Source organism: Oryzias latipes, chromosome 20, assembly GCF_053564925.1.
Source record: "Oryzias latipes strain Hd-rR chromosome 20, Olatipes_Hd-rR_3.1".
Taxonomy (NCBI): Eukaryota; Metazoa; Chordata; class Actinopteri; order Beloniformes; family Adrianichthyidae; genus Oryzias; species Oryzias latipes.
The window spans coordinates 17,756,733-17,778,476 of NC_136256.1; the positions used below are offsets into that span (position 1 = coordinate 17,756,733).

Sequence of the window (21,744 nt, forward strand, 5' to 3'; positions counted from 1 at the left end):
TTATGTTTCAATAACCTTTATTCATCACGCTGAAAGTATTATTACTTTCTTCAAAATAAAATCATTTATGAACAAATAAAAGCAAAGAAAAGTCAAGCTGACTTTTTCAGTCACCAGCGTTCTTTCACTTTTGTTCAGGATTTGGTGATTCTCTAGAATTAAAGTCCACATCCTCCCAATGGCTGAAATTCGCCGGTTTTATCATCCCATGTTGCAACTCCCTGAAGAAAAACACAATGGATGTTAGTACAATTAATTCGATCCATATGTCACTGTCACTTATATTCTCATAAAAAAAACAAGTAATATTTTTACAGTTTCCATTTAGTGATGCCATACTGTATCCTGTGAATACTCTTATTATTGAGGAAATCAAATTATTTGGGAGGATGATAAAGTTTCAGGGTCAGTAAATAGAATGAATCACACTTTCCCTTTCCCCTCACATCACTGTCTGTTACACAACAGCTACACAAATGCTTGCAAGAAGGGGGCCTTTGTGTCCACCTTTTTATTTTTCCTGCGTTTTTCACACTGCTCTGCAACTTTCCTTGACTCCTTGGAGATGTGATGTTATGAGCAAAAGCTCTAAAAAAAAAAACATTAACTTTGTGCAACAACCTCCACCCTGGAGTTTAGAATTCTAAAGCACTGACATCTTTGAAATTGCATCATAAATGTCCCAGCCCCTTAAAACAATGGGCCTTATAGTCTTTTTGTCTTAAAAATGGGGGAGGGGGTGGGTTCTGTTAAAAACCAAGAGTGGGAGCTTCAGTATCATGGATTATTTGAGTCTATAGTGGGTGAAGAGAGTTTATTTTTCTTCAAGAAGCAAGATTTATCTCTTAAACAGTCTCCAAACATAAAGCTAGCTGTCAGCTGTGACTCTGATTTACCCCCCCCCCCCCCTACACTGATGTCATTTCCTGTCCTGCCTGCTAAAATACTCATAAAATGACACAACTTTAGCTTTGTGAAAATGTGCGCTCCTATTAAGAGTGTAATAAACATTCATTGTAACATTGTTTGTTGCAAATCGTTTTGTGTTGACGTACATAGAGGATGGATGTGATGTTCAAAAGCATCGTTCTATACTTGCTAGTTCTGACCAAGTATGATAACAAACCTGCTCATCAGAGGGAGAAACAAAACCTAATCCTCCACCAAAATCTGGAAATCCTGCTGCTGTGGACTAGGGGGCTGATTTCTGTACCCCTCCTCCTTTTCATGTGCACCGCCACAGAGGCCAAATTTGGCGCGGCTGCAAGCTGATAACTTGTGTGCATGATAAATGAACTCGGGCTAACCCAGACATGAGGGAGGGGGAAATTAAACGCAGACACATACTTCATCTGACAGTCTGTGGAAAGGCAGCTTTGTGCTTCTCTTTTTGTTCATTAAAAAGATTTCACCCTGAACCAAACTATCAGCTGGTTCAGTCGGACAGTGATGAATAAGAAGACCAACAATTAATGGGACCAATTGCTGGAAATGAAACAACATGGTTTGAAGGAGCGATGGTGGGCACATTTATTAATCGAACACTGTCATTTGCTTCCTTATTGTTTCCTTCTGTGCTCTATCACTTTCTGTGTTCTGTCCCAACCTACTCCTGGTATAGAAGTTGAAAACCTGAATGCTGCGCTTGGGCTGAGATACCAATGCATGGAAGCAAATGCTCCACCTATCTGTAAAAGGATTGCAACAGTGAAAATCACAACAACATTTACGACTAAGGGAATCTATGTAAACCTGTGAACTGTCTGATAACTGGCTAGATGAATTTTAGCATCATTTGTCTTTGCAAAGAAAGAAAAAGAAACCTGAGCAAAAGCTAGAACTCAATTTAAAAATTAATGTGAACATCACTGTCTTGACTATTCCTGTAATCTGAGTTGGATTATTTCTGCCTATTTTCCTCCTTAACGACCCAATCCGAAGAAAAACCTTGCATTTTTCTTTCACAAATTGGATTTCGGAATATTAGTTTATTCAATTGTTGTGACATCAGGAGCAGACGGAAAAATATCCTTTGAAAAAGGTTGTATTTTTAAAAATACCCAGGCTGGGCCTCAAGACCCCCCGCCCCGCTCCGTTCCCATGGATCCACTTGTAAACGACTAGATTCATGTACGTCTTTGTTTTCCTCATCCGAGCTGACATCTGGCCCAAAACTGTACGGCTGGACAGCGCCGAGTTATCTGGGAACGAGACAGGTTTATCTCAGAGTCAAATTTCTACTGAACTCCTGCCACTCTGCAGAAACTATGTCCTAGAATGTTTGGTTCAAAGTCATTATTCTTTTGTTGTGGTGATTTTGGAGTGAACTAATGCACATTCCTATAACAGATTATTAAGTATTCCTCAAAATGCGTTTTATAGGGACAGTGTAAGTTCAGATGGAAGCTAAATTTAATGAAAAAAGCATGTTTATGTTTTAGAAATATGTGCTGTTGGTTTTATACAATGCTAAATCCAATCTGCCTATTGCAGTCCCGACTGGGGAAACAGCTTTTACACACGAACAAAATACCTACACCTGTGGCTTCAAACTGTTGAGGAAGATGTCAATGTGTTCCTGTAGTACATCTCCATCTAGGTGAGCCAAGAAAGTATAGATTTGGACAAAGGTATCAAATGGGATCCTTGCAGCACCACCCTCCTCATCATTTGTCAGAATCTCACAGGCAAACTTCATGGAGCTTAAGAGGGTCTGGAAAAGTGCAGAACGACAAATAATGTCAAGAACTTTAGATTCTTAATAGTAATAGTTACATGGGATGAGCATTCATGTAAAATCATGCCAAAGATTCATTCAAAAAAACACACATACATATATGTGCAAAGCTTCCCCTAATGGATGCAGAGCAACACTGCCCCCCTGTGGTTACAGCACCACCCTGCAATTGTTAACGTTTGGCAGCATTCACTTAAACATTAAGAATCTATTTTTTTTAAATCACCAGGTTTTTTTTCTATAGTGATCAATATAATTGTCGAACTTCAATCAGTCCAAATTTAAGGATTTACAAGATGACATGTCTGAAATGAATCTACTCTAGATAAAATAAAATAAAATAAAGTTTTAAGGTTTTTCACTGTGGGTTTGAAATCATAGTCAAATAAAGTGCAACTGAGTGTATATTTTTGTAGCACCTTACCCCTCCTAGAGCACTGCAGCCCAGAGCGAAAAACTCAATCCAGTCGATTTCTGAATCAAAGCCGCCCAAGGACAACAGAGTATCCAACTGATTGGGTGAAAGACACAAGCCCTTCCATTTGGCCTGCAGTTCCTCCTTGCTACATGTTTTCCTGGAGGACAGCTAAAAAAGAAAGGAAAGAGTTAACTGGGATCAGCAGATTATGTTACTTGTCACATTTGCAATCAAAAGGATTTGAGATCTTTTTGCGATTTTAGAAATTTTCTTTTTTGAATGTAGTTTGCACTTTTTTTCCAGTGTGTACCATTAAAAACTTCCGACATAAATGGAGGCATTTCTCAAAAAACGTTTAAATCAGTACACATCTTTTGGTGTTGACAATATCTAGCAAATCAAGGTATAGAATAAATAAGGAAAATAAAATGAAAGTTAAACGGTTTAAATGGCCAAATTTGAAAAATCTGAGTAATTAGAATAAATCTACAAAAAACACACAAAAACAAATACAAACAAATGATTCCCTTTCTTAAACAATGACAAAAATATGTGCAATGATAAACCCTTGATCACTACTGCCTGCCTGCTGTTGAAAAATACCTGCTTGTGTAGGGTTTTTAGTAGACCTGGAGTCAAGCTGGGGTCCATTTTCTGGGTGGTGGCATCAATCTCTAGTCTGTCCTTGACAGGAAGACACTCTCCTTTAGACAAATCATTGAAGTACCTGGATTTAAAAAAAAAATCACATTAATATAAAAGATGCTGCAATAAAAAATAAAAAAAAACATTCAATGACACGTTAAACCAGCCTTGAAAATGATGATTATTCATCTGTTTCACTTGTCGTAAAAACTGCTAAGTCAACTCCAGAACCTATGGATGACTAACGATGTGACTTTCATCAACTGATGATGTGTAGAAATATTAGTGCATTACAATATTGTAAGATTTATGTATGCATAGATCTATTAAGGATCTGCCATTTAGTTTAAGATGTGGACTTGGGCCATTTTCATCGTCTAACTTTTACTTTCTCTAATACTCTGTCATAGATTTGATGTAATGCCTGGAAATTATGATGATCAATGATCCAGTTCGAGCCGAGCTCTAATTGTTTTACAGGAAACTTTGCATTGAATCTAACGTACATAACTGATGTATTAGCTCTGTGGTAGTGGTAACATGCTGTGTGATTTCAAAAAAGAAAATATTTACTAAACAAGAATATTGCTTTTGCAGTTTATCTGGTGTTTTGCAACCATAGAAACTCACGCTGCACTAGCCGCAGGGGTTGCAAGCCAGTTGCCTCTGTGCCGGTCCCAAGCCCGGATAAATAGAGAGGGTTGCGTCAGGAAGGGCATCCGGCGTAAAAATTGCCAAAATAACCATGCGAATCATCCACAACACTTTAGACATACCGGATCGGTCGAGGCCCGGGTTAACAACGACCGCCACCGATGCTGTTAACCTACAGGGTGTCGGTGGAAATTTGACTACTGTTGGTCGAAGAAAGAGGGGAGGCAGAAGGGTCCGGGGCCAGAGAGAGAAGGGAAAAGGCAGGAACATAGGTTTGAGAATAGGGACTCTTAACGTTGGCACAATGACAGGGAAAGGCAGAGAGCTGGCAGACATGATGGAGAGAAGGAAGGTAGATGTACTGTGTGTGCAGGAGACAAGGTGGAAGGGCAGCAAGGCACGTAGTATTGGAGGAGGATACAAACTGTTCTATCATGGTGTTGATAGGAAGAGAAACGGGGTAGGAGTGATTCTGAAGGGGGAGTTTGTAAACAGTGTTCTAGAGGTGAAAAGAGTCTCAGACAGGATGATGAGCCTAAAGTTAGAAATTGAAGGGGTGATGGTGAATGTAGTCAGTGGGTATGCGCCACAGGTTGGCTGTGAGTTAGAAGTGAAGGAGAGATTCTGGAGTGAGTTGGATGAGGTCATAGAGAGTATCCCCAGAGGAGAGAGAGTTGTTATTGGAGCAGACTTTAATGGACATGTTGGTGAGGGCAACAGAGGTGATGAGGAGGTGATGGGCAGGTTTGGTGTGAAGGAAAGGAATCTGGAGGGACAGATGGTGGTGGACTTTGCGAAGAGGATGGAAATGGCTGTAGTCAACACTTACTTCCAGAAGAGAGAGGAACATAGAGTGACATACAGAAGTGGAGGTAGGAGTACTCAGGTGGACTACATCCTATGTAGACGAGGTCATTTGAGAGAGGTTAACGACTGCAAAGTGGTGGTAGGAGAGAGTGTAGCCAGACAGCACCGCATGGTGGTGTGTAAAATGACTCTGGAGGTCAGGAAGAAGAAGAGAGGGAAAACAGAAAAGAAGACCAAGTGGTGGAAGCTACAGAATGAAGAAACTTGTGAGGAATTTAGGCAGAAGTTGAGACAGGTCCTGGGTGGTCAGGATGAGCTTCCAGATGACTGGGAAACTACAGCAGAAATTATCAGGGAAACAGGTAGGAAGGTGCTAGGTGTGTCATCTGGAAAGAGGAAAGACGGTAAAGAGACTTGGTGGTGGAATGAGGAAGTACAGGAATGCGTCCAGAGGAAGAGGTTGGCTAAAAGGAAGTGGGATGTAGAAAGGACTGAGGAAGGTAGACAGGAGTACAAGGAAGCGCAGCGTAGAGTGAAGAGAGAGGTGGCAAAGGCCAAACAGAAGGCTTACGATGAGCTATATGACAGGTTAGACACAAAGGAAGGAGAGAAGGACTTGTACAGGCTAGCCAGACAGAGAGACAGAGATGGGAAGGACGTGCAACAGATAAGGGTGATTAAGGACAGAGATGGAAAGGTGCTAACAACTCAGGAGAGTGTACAAAAAAGATGGAAGGAGTATTTTGAGGAGCTGATGAACGTGGAAAATGACAGGGAAAGAAGGGAGGAAGATGTGGTTGTTGTGGAGCAGGAAGTAGCAGAGATTGAAAAGGATGAGGTTAGGAAGGCTCTGAAAAGGATGAAGAGCGGAAAGGCCGTTGGTCCTGATGACGTACCTGTGGAGGTATGGAAGTGCCTAGGAGAGACAGCAGTGGGATTTCTAACAAGGTTGTTCAATAGGATTTTAGAGAGTGAGAAGATGCCTGAGGAATGGAGGAGAAGCGTTCTGGTTCCGATCTTTAAGAACAAGGGTGACACGCAGAACTGCAGCAACTATAGAGGAATAAAGTTGATGAGCCACACAATGAAGCTGTGGGAAAGAGTAGTGGAAGCCAGGCTTAGGAAGAAGGTGGAGATTTGTGAGCAGCAGTATGGTTTCATGCCCCGTAAGAGCACCACTGATGCCATTTTTGCTTTGAGAATGTTGATGGAAAAGTACAGAGAAGGTCAGAAGGAGCTGCATTGTGTGTTCGTAGATTTAGAGAAGGCGTATGACAGGGTGCCGAGGGAGGAGCTGTGGTACTGTATGAGGTCGTCTGGAGTGGCAGAGAAGTATGTCAGAGTAGTTCAGGACATGTATGAGAGAAGTATGACGGTGGTGAGATGTGCTGTAGGTCAGACAGAGGAGTTCAAGGTGGAGGTGGGACTACACCAAGGATCAGCTTTGAGTCCTTTTTTGTTTGCTATGCTGATGGACAGGCTGACAGACGAGGTAAGACAGGAATCTCCCTGGACAATGATGTTTGCGGATGACATTGTAATTTGCAGTTAGAGTAGAGAGCAGGTGGAGGAACAGCTAGAGAGGTGGAGGTTTGCTCTGGAAAGAAGAGGCATGAAGGTCAGTCGTAGTAAGACAGAATACATGTGTCTGAACGAGAGGGATCAAGGTAGAAGCGTTAGGTTACAGGGGGATGAGGTGAAGAAGGTGCAGGAGTTTAAGTATTTGGGGTCAACAGTTCAGTGTGATGGGGAGTGTGGAAAAGAGGTGAAGAGGCGAGTGCAGGCAGGTTGGAGCGGGTGGAGGAAAGTGTCAGGAGTGTTGTGTGACAGAAGAGTGTCAGCAAGACTCAAAGGAAAGGTGTACAAGACAGTGGTGAGACCAGCTCTGCTCTATGGGTTAGAGACGGTAGCAGTGAGACAGAGACAAGAGGCTGAGATGGAGGTAGCGGAGATGAAGATGTTGAGGTTCTCCTTAGGAGTGACCAGGTTAGACAGGATAAGGAACGAGTACATCAGAGGGACGGCTCATGTTGTCTGTGTTAGGGACAAAGTCAGAGAAGCCAGACTGAGATGGTTTGGACATGTTCAGAGGAGGGATAGTGGATATATTGGTAGAAGGATGTTGGAGATGGAGCTGCCTGGCAGGAGGGCGAGAGGACGGCCAAAGAGGAGATACATGGATGTCTTAACAGAGGACATGAAGTTGGCTAATGTTAGGGTAGAAGATGTCCATGATAGAGTGAGGTGGAAAAGGATGATTCGCTGTGGCGACCCCTGATGGGAAAAGCCGAAAGAGAAAGAAGAAGAAACTCACGCTGCACTCCAGGCAAGCAAGTCCATGGGCTGCGTTCGGATGGCTGCTTTGGCGAAATTTTTGAGGATATCTGGTAGTTCTGGTGGAATGTTGATCTGCTCGGCACAGTACAGTGTGTCTGGAAGGGGCATGGCTGAAATACGTGCACTGTAGTTTGTCGGCCAGCAAGTACTAAACAAAAATAAGAAATTAATTGTATTAGTAATTTTTAGTTAGTTTAGTAGTTTGGTATGAATAACCCATTTATTTCCCTTCCAAATAAAAACATTGCATTAAACAAACAATAATTGAAGTGTTAACAAAATGCAGAAATCCCTTACTGACTACGTCACGACATCTTTGCAACATTTAGCATGTGCGTGCATCACACATACGTTTAAATTAAGTGATAATTATTTATAGTGCTGAGAAAAACAATCATATTACGTTACCTGGAAAAATATGTAGACTGTAAATAGTAATAAGCAAAAAATGCCTTAAAATGTTCACCAAAAAATCGTAATTGCTGTCCTTCTGATTTACGCCACAATTCGTGTCCGTAAACTGACAGTTGTATATTACCGTCGCATGGCAACAGAATTCTTCTTCTGTCGCTGAGGTCAATGGAGCCGCATGTGCATATCGCCCCCTGCTGTTTTAGAAATGTTACTACAGAATGTCATTGACCCTTGTGCTATCCTAGGCACTTTACCATTGGGAGTTGGGTCATCTAGACCCACTAGACCAGGGGTCGGGAACCTTTTTGGCCAAGAGAGCCATAAACGCCACATATTTTGAAATGTAATTTCGAAAGAGCCATACAATAATGTAGTGTCCCTTTCCCACACTGAGGCACGGAGACTTAACCTCTTTTAAGGTTCTTTATTCGGGTTACTGCAGACCGCGACAAACGCCGAACAATTAATTCAGCAACTCCTGAATCTCTCCCGCCGAGACGAGACGAGAGCGCGTCTCCCAACTTTATATTCCCCTGCTCCCGCTGCAGCCCTCCCCTTTCCCTTATTCGGCCCATAGCTGAACCCCATTGGTCCAAACTACCTAACAACAGGCTGAGCGACAGAACTGAGAGCCAATCAGCTCTCTGCTTGATGCGGTCAATGAACTCCAGAACTTTTAACGCGGCCCAACAGCCATCCAACTCAGTCCGCGACAATATGTTTAAAACTAAAATACAAGTGAATGTGTGCATTTGATGTAATTTCAACCTTTTTAAAGTACAATAAGTCTGTGGATTCTTTTTAATAACATTGTTATGCTGTTTCTAATAAATGATGAGTATTTCTCGTGGTAGTTTTGCTGATGGTCTAGTCTGGTTTACGTGGTGAGTTTCTGCTTCATGCAGGCGTTGAGACTTTAAACGTGATCTTAGGTTGGTATGAATGTTTTGTAGATGTGAGACAGACTGCTCACATGCGGACCTGGAGCCAAACACACACTCACACGCTGCAGTGAGTGACAGGCAGTGGGTTTTACCTATTTACAATCCCTGCGCGATTCACCTGCTGCCTGTCCCCACAACACCTCAGCCCCACCCTCTGCTTTCTCCCTCACACATCCCGTCCCCGCAACTGCGCGCTCTTTCTCAGAGACGGGAGCGCGCAGTTTTAGGCACGGCAATTCACAGGTTTCCGGGTGGTACAAACTCTGTGAATTAATAGACAATTTTAAACTTATACTAGTGCTGGCGCAGGAGCCAGTTTAGCTCATGCTGGTTTGCGGCGCCTTCCATCCGTGAAACCCGAGTTCGACTCCGGGCTGCTCCCTGTTCCCTTCTCTACCTCTGCTGGTTCCAAGCCCAGTTTGAGAAGGTTGCGTCAGGAAGGGCATCCGGCGTAAAACATTGCCAAATTTACCATGACCCCTGATGGGAGAAGCCGAAAGTGGAAGAAGACTAGTGCTGGCGCAGATTTGTCTCTCTAAGCACCGCTACTACTGCGCGCCTCTGCCATCGCATCGCGCACGAGAAGGACTGGTCTAATGAAGAAAAAAAATTTGAATTAAAGATTTGTCTGCGAGCCACATGTGACCATCAAAAGAGCCATATATGGCTCGCGAGCCTTAGGTTCCCGACCCCTGCACTAGACAGTGCTCTGAACCTTTTTATCTTCAATGATTTGTGATCTTCACTGGTGGATTACATGAAATCTTTCCACCTTTATCATGGTAGGGAGAACACATCAATGCAAGGGTGGGGTCATCTAAGATAGTACAAGGGTTAAACTGAACATGCATTATTCTTTGGCACAGTTCACTACTGATCTGAAGGTTTTTCTTTAGTGTAACTATAAGTACGTAGATAAAAAGTGTGTGTCTATATTCTAAAGGCCACAATTGTGTGATCTGATGCATCAATTTAAAGAACTGGAATTCAACTCAGTTTTATTTATATAGCCCAATATTACAAAACAGTTGTCTCAGTGGGCTGCACTAATTATACAAAACATAAAATCTGTTATAAAATAGAAAACTAAACAGACTAAGCTAAACTGCCTCTACACCCTGTGTCTCGGTAAGGAAGGTCCAAGTGTTTGTGTGTGGAAGTGTTTTTGAACACAGTTGAACAATATTTACCAAATTTGGTCTTCTTTCTACATAGAGTTCCGATCTTCAATTTCAGGCTACTAAAAGGTTGCATGTGCATATATATATGTCCATATAAGCCATGCAATATGCATGAGACAGACTCATAGTGAAGCAAGACCATCCATAAGCAAAAAAAAGTTTATTAAACAGCATCTTGAAGATACAAGTTTCCACAGACTGATTAGAAAAGAGACAATACGACTACCAACATTTGGTAACCAAAGCGGCAGGGGGGGGAATAATCCCACAGAAAAAGAAGAATAGACATCAATCCTTAACTGCACGACAAGGACAAAAATGAGTCACATACACTGGGTGCAAAATGGTTCTACAAGTTAAATCTGACTAAGCAGAAAAGACTTGTAAACATTTTCAATTCAACTAACTTAAACATCATATGGGGCTGGGGTGAAGACACAGATTCCATTTCCAAGGTCAATACGGAAGGACACAGGAACAAAAAAAAAAGAAAAATTCAACATAAAGGATGGATTTCAACAAAAAATACAGGTTATGTGGACTTGACTTTTCTATAGCTCAACACATTAGTCCCCTTTTATCCTCGCCAAGTATTGCTTCTTTTTCTGCTCCGTACAAAAATAAAACTGACTTGCCCCATAGTCACCCAGGCATTACAACTATCAATGTAATACTCCACAATTTTCTTTTAATAAAGAGACATGGGTCGTCATCTTCTGAAAAGTATTTGAGTGCAGTTCTATTAAACCATCTACACTTTTTTTTTTTTTTTTTACTGAGGCACAAGAAAAATCTGTTTGCTCTACAAAATATTTGGACAAAAACATACAAAAAAAAAAGACAACCAAAAACAGCTTTGTTCTTCGCTGGCAGTCACCCACAACACGATGAAGCAAAGACTGAAGGGTCCAAACACAACCAAACGCCACCCACTTCTGTAAGAATTTTGTGTCGACATCCAAACTTAACGTATCTTGCTAACGAAGTTCGCCCAATCTCAGTTTCCGGCAGTTTGTGAAAAGAATAAAAGAAAAATAATAAACGAACTTTGTTAGCAGAATGGAGCCAAACTGGTGGGTAACTCTGATTTCTTAGAAAAAAAAACAGATTGCATTAAGTTTTCCTCTTGTTCAATGAGAGAAAACATAAAAAAATATAAATAATCAATCCTTTTATTGAAAAGTGGCATGTCTAATCACTTTTGTCTTTTTTTTTCTATTTCCCCCTTACTTGCGCTTTTAAAATCCAGGCCTTACTTACTTCAAGCACTGGAGCCTTCTTTTTTTTTTTTTTTGTCCCAAAGTTCAGTCTTTCTGCTATGCCTATCTCTTGCCCCTTTTGTTACCGGCGGGAGGCTTTTTTAGCTGGAGAAGTGGCCCTCCTGCTCCGAAACCCACAGCAGGCTGGTTAGACACGCCAAAGGTCAGGCCAGCCGACGGGTTTATGCCCGGGTTGCTGAAGTTGAAGCCCGAGCTGCTGGTGCTGCCAAAACCTAGTGGACATAGAAAAGACATCCAGGTCATGGGGAGATGCTGCAGGATCAAGGAGAAGACCATGTTAGCATTTGCTGCTATGAAAACAACAGTTTGTTCGTTGTAGAATAGAAAGGTATTGTATTAAATAAAAAGAAATAAATACATAAATGGGTGTTTTTCATTTGAATGTTTTTTTAGGAACTACAAAAGTAAAAAACTACAACTACTGTGCTCCATTTTTTTTATGTGCTCGTCTTGATATCACCGGTCTGTTTTCTTCTTCTTCCTACTTTATCCACAAACATTACAGAGCAAAACGATGGGGGACATTTTTAAATTTAGAGCGGTTTATTTTGATGCAGAAAATGAGTTACAGCTGCAGTTTTTTTTTTAATAAGTAGGATCCGCCTGTTCTGATGGATGTGAAGCTCCAAATGTTTGACCAACAAAACAGACTGGCGGTATAGTGACAAAACGGACACAGATCACGTATGATACGGACATGTTAGCTGCGTTTTCACTTCAATGAACAAATGGATTCGCGACAATTTCACCTAATGGAAACAACAATTTAGAAAAAAAAAAAAACTCACATTTATGGAGTATTTATGGAGTATTGGGGCATATCATGAGCGATGCTCTTGGATGGAGCGTAGTAACAAAAATTCCTACAAAACTTATAAACGTATGCAAGTTACCTTCCTCACCATCAGATGAAGGCATCTAGAAGAATCATCAAAAAGTGTTTTCTGTGTTCTGCTACTGTTGAAGGCGAGTCGGAGGACAGTATTTACGCAGACTGAACATACCTGCACTCAGACTGCCCCCTGCGGGCTTGGCAGCGGTGGAGAAGCCAAAAGACGACCCCGCACAGCCCACGCCGCCGAATCCTGGTCCACCAGCAAATCCTGGGGGACAAGAGGGACATGGGAGTCAGACGGAAAACCGAAAACGAGGGCGTCGGCACACAAAAAGAAGAAGAGAGTTTGGCAGTGAGGGGAGGGAAACTTAGGCAAAAGATCTGAAAAACAGGCTGATGCAATACAGTTTCAAAGCTACACACAACCACAAACCCAAGATTGTGGAAGGTAAAAGAACAAAACCATCAGTGTAAGTTGCTCAGACTACCTATTCCTGTAATTGTGGATGTTTTAATTAGAAGTGCAAACGTTTTCTGGAGAAAAATAACTATTAATATTAGAACCAGGTAACTTTTGCCAATTTTTTTCTTTCAAGGACCGGAAGTCACATTTCTAGTGATTTCAATGTCAAAATAAAGATAGGAGTCACTTTTCTTGAATGTACTTTAAACTACGAATGAAGGAAGAGGGGGGGGGGGGTGTTATACAGTGACTGTACCCACAAACACACACTAGCAACCTGTTCCTTTGAAACAAGAAGATCTCCACAATCTCCTGCTTAAAGGGTTTGTTGTCATTAAGGAGAAAAGTGAAACGCTAGGAGAAAGAATAAAATAAAATAGCACAAAGCGAGCAACATTTTCCAAAATTCAGAGGTAGTACCTCCAAGGGTAGAGGAGCCCAGGCTAGTGCCCACTGCTGAGGCAAAAGGATTTCCAAATCCTGCCCCCAAGGGTGCCTGTGTCCCTATGGCACAGAGGGAAAAAGCACTTGCTTTACTGTTCTGGGAACATCTTTGTTTTTTTTTGGACATAATAATGCCATGTATAAATAAATCTATATGTTTGTCTTGTGCTATCTTAGATGACCCCACCCTTACATTGATGTGTTCTTCCTACTATGACAAAGGTGGAAAGATTTCATGTAATCCATGGACACCAGTGAAGATCACAAATCATTGAAGAAAAAAGGTTCAGAGCACTGTCTAGTGGGTCTAGATGACCCAACTCCCAATGGTAAAGTGCCTAGGATAGCACAAGGGTTAAATGCTAGCGTAATAGCAAACAACTATTATTCATGATTTTATGTAAATGTCCCTGAAAATTGTAAATAAATGTGGCCGTGCACAATGCTTTGTACTCCACGTGTTATGAACAATGCAGTAAAAAGTTTAGGAAATTGTTTTAAAAAGAAACCATTTCAGGCAATAACAGGGATGCTTAGAGGTTTTTAAGAACTTGGAAAAAAGGCTGCTAGTTCTTTCACTCAGAATCTTGTCTTTTTGCATTTCTTTGATGACTTTAATTTAAAAAAAAAAAAATAGAAAAATGTCCAATTAGTCTGCACTACCAAAAAATAAATAATAATAATAAATACTCCAGTCAAAACAAAACAAGGACAAATGTTTCTTTGTTAAAAACTGATTTATTGTCAATTTATATGCAATTCCACTTACATAAAACACAAACAAACAGGAACAGAATCGGTTAATTGCTATCTGCTACCGCAATCAATAAATTTTCAAGATTTCTGAGAGTGAATGAACTAGCATACATCCCCAAAAAAACACACACACAATTAGCACAATTACGCTATATAGTTATATAAAAGGCACAACATTTTGTATTAAATATATTGGATCAACAGGCATTTAAATTAAAGCACTCAAGAGTTAAGAGTTTATAGTATCGTTTCAGTGTAAGCTGATGTCAAAAAGTGGAGTTTTCAAGTTCCAAACCATGTGGTTGATGTGAGAATGACTCATGAAGGTGGGTGTGGTTTTGGTTGAAGAGCATTACAAGACTAAATCTACCCAAGATGCAATCTTCGTTGTACAAGACTAACTTCACTGAGGTAATTGGTTATTCACTCAGTTCCTACACACCCTGAAACCATCGTCAGAGCCAAACACACAAACACACACACACACACTACTGAAAAATAGCTAAATATTAGAAATATTTCAAGGAATTGTGTCATGAGAGACAGAAACATTCAATAAAGTCTTCAACAGCTGACCACTCAAATACTACAAGAGTTCTCAAATGAGCATTTTGGTGTGATGTTGAACTGAGGGTTAACTAAAGGAAAAACAGCTTTTACTACATACATGTTTCTAGTTGAGGACTTCAAGCAATTTGCCTGGAAAGTAACATTCCTAAAAAAAAAATGTAAAAGCTGGATTCACATTTTGGTGTAATTTAATTCAGAAAAAAATATCTAATCTGGGTAATAAGATCACTTCAAACTCCAAAAACCTTAAATACAGCAATTCACTTTTTATACTGCCAGTATACTACAAATGTAGAATCATGGAAGACAATGTTAAGAAACCACACAAATAATTTAAATTCCTCAAGAAGTTGATTGGAATTCCATCTCTATATTACAAAAATATTAGTGTTTTTATGGAAAAAGCCAGAAAGGTTTTTCCTTTTTTAAATAAATAAACTCCACCAATAAACAATTAAATTAGGTTTGCCAATGATCCCTGTACGCACTGACAATGTATTAACACCGTTTTCTTTGCCTCTAGTTTGGATGTTAACACTTTCTACATCACGTAATACTGTAAATTCGAACTTGACACTTGGCCGTTTGATTTGGCACCAACATCTACCTCTCTGGTACCTGTGGAGCAGCGCGAGCGGCAATCCTCTATTCCCAATGACCTGAATCTCAACCAACCTATACGAAGATTTGACTGAAAGATTTTCTACACAAAACGAAAAGCACCTTACAACTAGAATCCAGGTCAAGTACCCAAATGTTAAGAAAGAAATACCTGAAACTCAGAATCAGCATTTGAACTCCACATTTTTCTTTGAATGATAGAAATGAACTAGCCCTGTTATGCCGACTGTAGCCCTTGGGTAAAAGTAATGTATCAAGAAACAGTGATATTGGCCTGATACCAAAATGACTCCATTCAATATCAAGCAGTGAGATGAAAAGTACATTTTTTTCTCCTGAAACCAAACAACTTAAGGCCAACAAAACCTGACTGGGTCTATTTCAACAAGGTCATCAAGCAGTCACTGAAGGACAAAGCCTCAGTAGAAATCAACACGTCTGGAAATTTGACATTTTCAATCCTGAGTCTTTGAATGTTTTGCGCCAACAAACAGTGTCAGGAAAACACACAACCGCACTGTCAATGTATGTGATAAAGTCTACCAAAGGAAAAGTGCTTCTGTTCACCCTCCACATGCGTCAAGTAACCCAGAAATAAATAGCTAAATAAATACAAGTTGCAATTCAGCATGGAAAAATTGATCCACTTATTTAAGACGTTGGCTATTCAGCACAACAAATCAGTGTTCAAAAAAAAATACTATTCTGTGGCACACGGTCAGAAAATGATTGGCAGTGAGTTTAAATGTAAAGAATGGATTCTCATTGAACAGTGATCATAGCACAAGTATGCAGATTTACAACTAGAAACTTTATAACTTTATAAACACAAAGCAAAACAAACAAACGCAATCTTCAGCAGGCACAGAGGTGGTGTTCACTCGTAACACAACAGTGGGTTATACTGGTTGTGGTAATGAGATAGTTAGAGAGGTGCCTTCAGTGTTTACATTGTAGTACACAAATACTCCCATCCCTCCACGGCACATATTTTTTTTATGAAGTATGTGATTACTCAAAGAAGTGAAGTAATCAAAAGTAGAGGAAAACTACCAATGAAAAGCGAGCAGCACTTCAGTTAACACATTGCAAGTAGATATAACAGTCTATGCAAGTTTGGAAAGCTTTGTTTAAAAATAAGCAGCAAATATTGTTTGACATGAGACTGGAAATCCTATTTTTAAGGACACTGCCAACGAAGAGTGTTTAGACTTTGCTGAAACCCAGTCAAATATTGCTCTCGAAATCATCTGAAGTGTTTACTTCTTTTTGTTAAAAGTTTATGGGAACAAAAGGCCAGCAGAAACTTGCTACTAACAGCTTTGTCTGTTCATCACAACATTGGTGCCCTGATATGCCAGTAAGATGGCCTACAAACCAAAGCCTACAAAAATGGCTGACAATATCAAACACCACAGACGCGTGATGGAAAACACAGACTAGTCATTTCAGTTGAGAAATTGTTCAATAAAGCCAAAATGATGTATCCACAAGTGATGAAGATTTTAGGAATACATGTCCAACGGAAACGCTGAAAAATGTTTTTTGGACAAAGAGATGAAGTGATCGGAAACATTCTTAAATGGAAGTTAAATCTGCTCATTTTGGATCATGTGAACAGTTGAATTCCTAAATGTTTTAACATGTTTCAAATAATGAACTGTCTGATTTAAAAATTCTGATAAAGATCTGGAGAACTGCAAAAACCCTACAAGAATAGGTTATGTTATCTATAGCGGTCTACAGAATACTGTTAGAGTTTGGATTGGGATCTGTACATATTTTTCATAGGAATGGTGAGTTTTCTTCCATTAACAGTGTTTCTTTTTCCCCCCCAGTGATTCCACTGGCATAACAACATTTCAGAGGATTTTCTTTAAAAAAAAAAAGTGCAAACTGACAGAGTTAGGTGTTAATTGTGCACTGGAGCCGACTGTAACCTTACACTTAGACTGTGAGGTTTAATTGGATGGTAAGGCAGTGCAAAAACTCATGTCAGATGTCTCAAGCAGATTTCTAGATCCCTGTCACACACTTTTCTTTCAAAGTAGTTTACACACAGTCAGAATAACACCATCAAGTGTTATTTCTGATAATTCTGTCGTCTTTAAAATTACTTGCAACCAAAACACTTTGATACTTAAAAAGAACAAACAAAAATAAAACAATCACCCTGCCCTTCCAACACTTCTTATTTAGTTTCTCCTCCCTACTTTTATTCTCTTAACCAAGGTGATGAGGAGGAGTACTTTCTAGAACTTGTAGGCAGTCAGACCTGGAGTTGGCTGCTGTTGCTGGGTCAACGTGGCTGCCATGGCAACAGCTGCAGCGTTGGGTACGGTGGAGAAGGGAGCAGGCCCAGTTGTGACTCGTGATGCACTCTGCCATTTCCTGTTGGACGCGCGCTTGGTCTCAAAAATGTCTGTGGTATCTTCCAGAAAGGCTCGACGATAGGAAAGATACTGCTGCTTCAAAATCTGCAGCACCAGATATTAAAATATTTACATGACATTACCATACAAACAAATGGCAAAAACAAACAAATATTTAACTTTTTGTTAACAATTCTGTATCTGTGATTAAAAAAAAACTATTTGTTGATATATATAGTAATATTTAGGAGATTTGAAATTATCCGACACATTTTACTGTTAAAAAAAAAACCTGACCTTGACGTTCTCATGGACAGACTGAAGCTGAGCAGCCTGTGCGACAAATGTTTGGTACAACTTTTGCATGGCCATCGTCAAATCTGAAAGGAAAGAAAAACATCCTTAGGCTGTGTGCTAATTTAGCATACGCTAAAAGAAATGATAAGATATACAAGGCAGATGCAAAGCAAGAGTAGATAAACGTTTACAGGTGGCTATATTATCTATTTGTTTATCCTAAATCTTCATAAACAGACATGTTGGTTTAAAATACAGGATAACACATCATGAATAAGGACAAATTACCCTGAGGAGTGATGTGGGAGCCGCTGCTCTGTGTTGTCAGGTGATTTTCCAGCTCTTCGATCTGCTGCCGGTACTGTTGCAGCTGCACTTCAAACTGCTCCACAAGGCTTCGGAAATAACTAGTTAAAAAAAAGAAAAAGAAGTACTCAAGTTCCTGTCTATTAAAGAATTCACATATTTTTAGAGCAAAGAGGGAGCGATTTTCTTTGAATCCTTTGAGCTTTGAGGCCTCCTGGACATGTGGTCGTTGACTGACTTACTCTGATGGAGCTGTGTTTTCATGCTGGAGTCCAGGGGGGGTCTTCTGTGTCCGCAGTGCTATGTCAGCATTTTTCAGCTCCTTACAAACAAAAATAACATTTGAAAAACAGGTTTTAATTGACCTACTTCACATTGAGAAACAAAACACTTTCTCTACTCATTTTATTTCTAAAAAAAACAAGAAATTAAAAAAAGGGCTAATTTTTATTATTCATTAATTCATTTTTATATAACTTTTCCCAGAAACATTTTTGTACAATAAAGAAATATTCTACCAAATGTAATTTTTCTTTTATGTTTTCCACCTTGAATCATTAGACGTGGACTTATTTTACAAAGAACCCACACTTTTGCGTTTCTACAGAAACTTGAACTACATGTGTTCAGACATTTGTGCTGGTTTTACCTGAGCCGTTTCCTGTTTTAACTTGTCAATGGCCAGAGCTTGGCGTTGCAGACCGCTTGCATTCACAGAGAGAAGCTGTTTGAGGTTCTTGATGTCATCTTGGACTTTAGATATTGCTTTTGAGGACATCCTGCTGATCTCTTCCTGCACCTGTTTCTGTTCTTTGACAAATTTTCTGTAAAAGAAAGTATCGAGGTGATCCAAGGCCCAGAGTCACATCCAGAAGTTAATGCATGATGCCGCAAAGTGTGAAAACACTTACTGAAAGTTTTCAACATCTTGACAAATAACTGGGGGCAGATTCTCATCTTTTAAAACTTTACTGTCCCTGAGGGGAAAAAAAAGAGAATACTTTGTGTTTTAGAAGTTCAAAGCAAGATAAACTTTTTCTTATATTTTAAAAAAATATTTTACAATAAAGTAGAATTGGGTCAGTATAGACATTTCAGTTTCACAAATAAAAATGTACATTAAAGTACAAAACAACATACTGCTCACTGGATCCAGATAACGTGTCACTCTTATTCTCTGAGGAAGTGCTGAAATCAACTCCACCAAGGCCAATACTTGGAGCTGGGGCAGTTGATGCTGCAGTTGAGGTACCAAGCAAAGAACCTAATGTTAGCCCACCACCTGCTCCAAGAGTGGTTTGCCCCAAACCTGGAACACAAAGATACAAGTTAGATAAAAGTAAACAGATAAAATTAAATGGTTATGTGGACATAACCACAAGTCTAGTCAAGATTTTTGTCTCACCTGTAGACACAGAACTGCTGAACAAACTCCCTCCAAGTGATGGCACTGTTGAGGCTGCTGTGGAAGCTGTTGAGCCACCAAGACCAAGGGAGAAGGTTGTGGCTGCCGGCTGCTGCGGAGCGGTGGAGGTTAGGATAGAGCCGAACGATAAACCTGTTCCAACAGTTGAGGAGGCGGTACTGGTGGTGAGTGAGAATGGTGATGCTGAGGCAGTAGGCTTGCTAAAGGCTAAACTGAAACCAGTAGTGGCAGCTGTAGAAGCTGGTGCTCCACCTGCGACAAGGCACACATAACATCAATCAAAAATTTAAATCTGTGATTTAAAAAAGAATGAGATGGAAAAACTAGCACACCTAATGTAAGGCCTGTCGCGGGTGCAGCAGCACCTGCAGGAAAAAAAAAAAGACAACAGATTGGTCAATACATGAGTGGTAATCAATTCTTTCAAAAGACATTTCTATGTTAATCTCAACTTTGTTCAAACATATACATATATATATATATATTTACTTGAGGTAGGTGTATTAAAAGAAAATCCTCCGGTTGGTTTTTGGCCAAAAGGATTTCCTCCTAAACCAAGGGATGCTGTAGTGGTGGTGGAAGCAGGGGTTGCAGCTGCCGTTCCAAGAACAGTCCCAAAAGAAAAGCCGCTAGTACTAGCGGCAGGTGCACTACAGACAGAAGTAATCACAGAGTCTGATGTCAAACACACTGAAAGAAACCAGCAAGAAAAACAAATATCGAATATAATAACGTACATAAACAGATTTACCTAAAACACATCGAAATGAAAGAAGATGAATAGTTCAAGAAAGAAAAGAAAAAAAAGGGGGGGGGGGTGTCAAACATCTACCCACTTCAAAAATCTACACAAAAGCCTAAACCATAATACGTGCAGCCAAGAGGCACACAGCTGCATTTCCCGCACGTTTTGAATGTGCGTCCAAGGCTGAATTTTGTTGTTGGCCGCACTTATTTAAAGTTAAAGTCCCATTAGTTGTCACCCTTCTGTGTGAAATGTGCTCTCCTCATTTGATCCATCCCCATGGAGTGCAGTGAGTGAGCAACAGAAAACGGCCGCAATCAGGAAGCATTTGGCGGTTTACTAACTGTAACCGTTATCCTAAACCATTACCTTCTTCTGGGGGTCCGTGGGGTCAAGAATATAAAGTTCAGCACTGGCTGTTTTAAAAATGATGTGTGAATAGACACTTTGTTGTTATTACTTTTCGGATGATCTCTTAGCTACAAACATAGCTAAAGATTGTAAGTAATGTTGGACAGGTAACATCAAAATCATCCTACATTTTCGCTAACATCTTAGTTTAGACGCTACAAATTCCCCTATAATAGTTCCTCCTGTACCCGGCAAAATCGCCGCACAGAGGCAGTAACTACGAGGGAAGCACGTTTTCGTTAGCTGACAGGACAAGGCTATGCTAGCGTTAGCTACCTCGAGTCGAGTATATTTAATTGTTGTTACCTGGTTGCCGCTCCGAATGAAAATCCTCCACCTGTGTTGTTGGTCGCGCCAAGAGCCCCCGAACCGAAGTTAAAACCAGACATTTTAACCTAAGTCGTCCACATTTAACACCAAAAGGCTACGTGGGCTTCATACACTTAGGTAAACCTTAGCCGAACAGCATCACACGATTGTTAGCTTGTAACGACGTCCGAAACTCAAACCCACACAAGCTTGCTTGTTTTTGAAACGTACAAGGGAAAAGCGACTAAATGTCTGACTTCTAACACTGAAAAGTTTGACGTTCACGTTTTTTGACTAACTGTATAAAATAAAGGCAATTATTAAAAACAAGTTTGACAAGAAGCTATATAGCACGGCATCACTTTTCCTATTACCCGCCTGGTGTTTCTCTTGCCCTACACTGATGAATTATGGGTAATATTCTCAGAACTACATTTCCTATCTTTCCCTTGAATTTTTTTCAACGTCTGTGACTTACGTTTAACGAGAAAAGAAATGTAAGTTCCGGTAATTCTTTCAACGTAAAATATAATTTAATCTGCTGGGGTTTTTTTTAATCGAGATTTTGTGTGACTAGCTGTGAAATGGCTCTTTGTTTCCTCACATTTCTTAATACGCTTAAGTATTTTAAGTTGAAAACAACCTTTTTGTTTTATATATATTATAAAAACGCTTTAAAAAATTTGCTCATTTGCGTCAGTTTTGTTTGCTCCATGTGCATGTGATGTCACCTTTAAACTTCTCTAAAATATGATACTTTGGCATGACCATC

At 40.1% G+C, this 21,744-nt stretch overlaps 2 protein-coding genes across 4 annotated transcripts; both read right to left on the minus strand.

The window, feature by feature from the left end:
* ropn1l (rhophilin associated tail protein 1-like) lies at positions 1-8,166 on the minus strand. Of its 2 annotated transcripts, XM_020712682.3 has the most exons (7): positions 8,007-8,148; positions 7,576-7,746; positions 3,759-3,882; positions 3,162-3,323; positions 2,686-2,713; positions 2,538-2,595; positions 1-221 (listed from the first exon to the last, which is right to left on the minus strand). In XM_020712682.3, exons 2-7 carry the CDS (start codon positions 7,704-7,706, stop codon positions 125-127), a joined length of 600 nt encoding a protein of 199 aa, XP_020568341.1. In that variant the 5' UTR covers positions 7,707-7,746; positions 8,007-8,148; the 3' UTR covers positions 1-124. The 2 variants fall into 2 exon arrangements, with proteins under 2 accessions (XP_020568341.1, XP_011487129.1); XM_011488827.4 differs by having other exon boundaries at positions 2,538-2,713; positions 8,007-8,166.
* Positions 8,167-10,280: 2,114 nt separating this feature from the next.
* On the minus strand, positions 10,281-21,444 carry nup58 (nucleoporin 58). 2 transcript variants are annotated; one of them, XM_023950124.2, is made up of 14 exons: positions 20,970-21,444; positions 19,997-20,157; positions 19,840-19,872; positions 19,487-19,759; positions 19,222-19,390; positions 18,993-19,058; positions 18,731-18,905; positions 18,324-18,403; positions 18,064-18,182; positions 17,776-17,858; positions 17,382-17,583; positions 13,136-13,219; positions 12,422-12,520; positions 10,281-11,629 (listed from the first exon to the last, which is right to left on the minus strand). In XM_023950124.2, exons 1-14 carry the CDS (start codon positions 21,050-21,052, stop codon positions 11,460-11,462), a joined length of 1,797 nt encoding a protein of 598 aa, XP_023805892.1. In that variant the 5' UTR covers positions 21,053-21,444; the 3' UTR covers positions 10,281-11,459. The 2 variants fall into 2 exon arrangements, with proteins under 2 accessions (XP_023805892.1, XP_023805893.1); XM_023950125.2 differs by lacking the exon at positions 13,136-13,219 and having other exon boundaries at positions 20,970-21,443.
* Between the last annotated feature and the right edge of the window lie 300 nt (positions 21,445-21,744).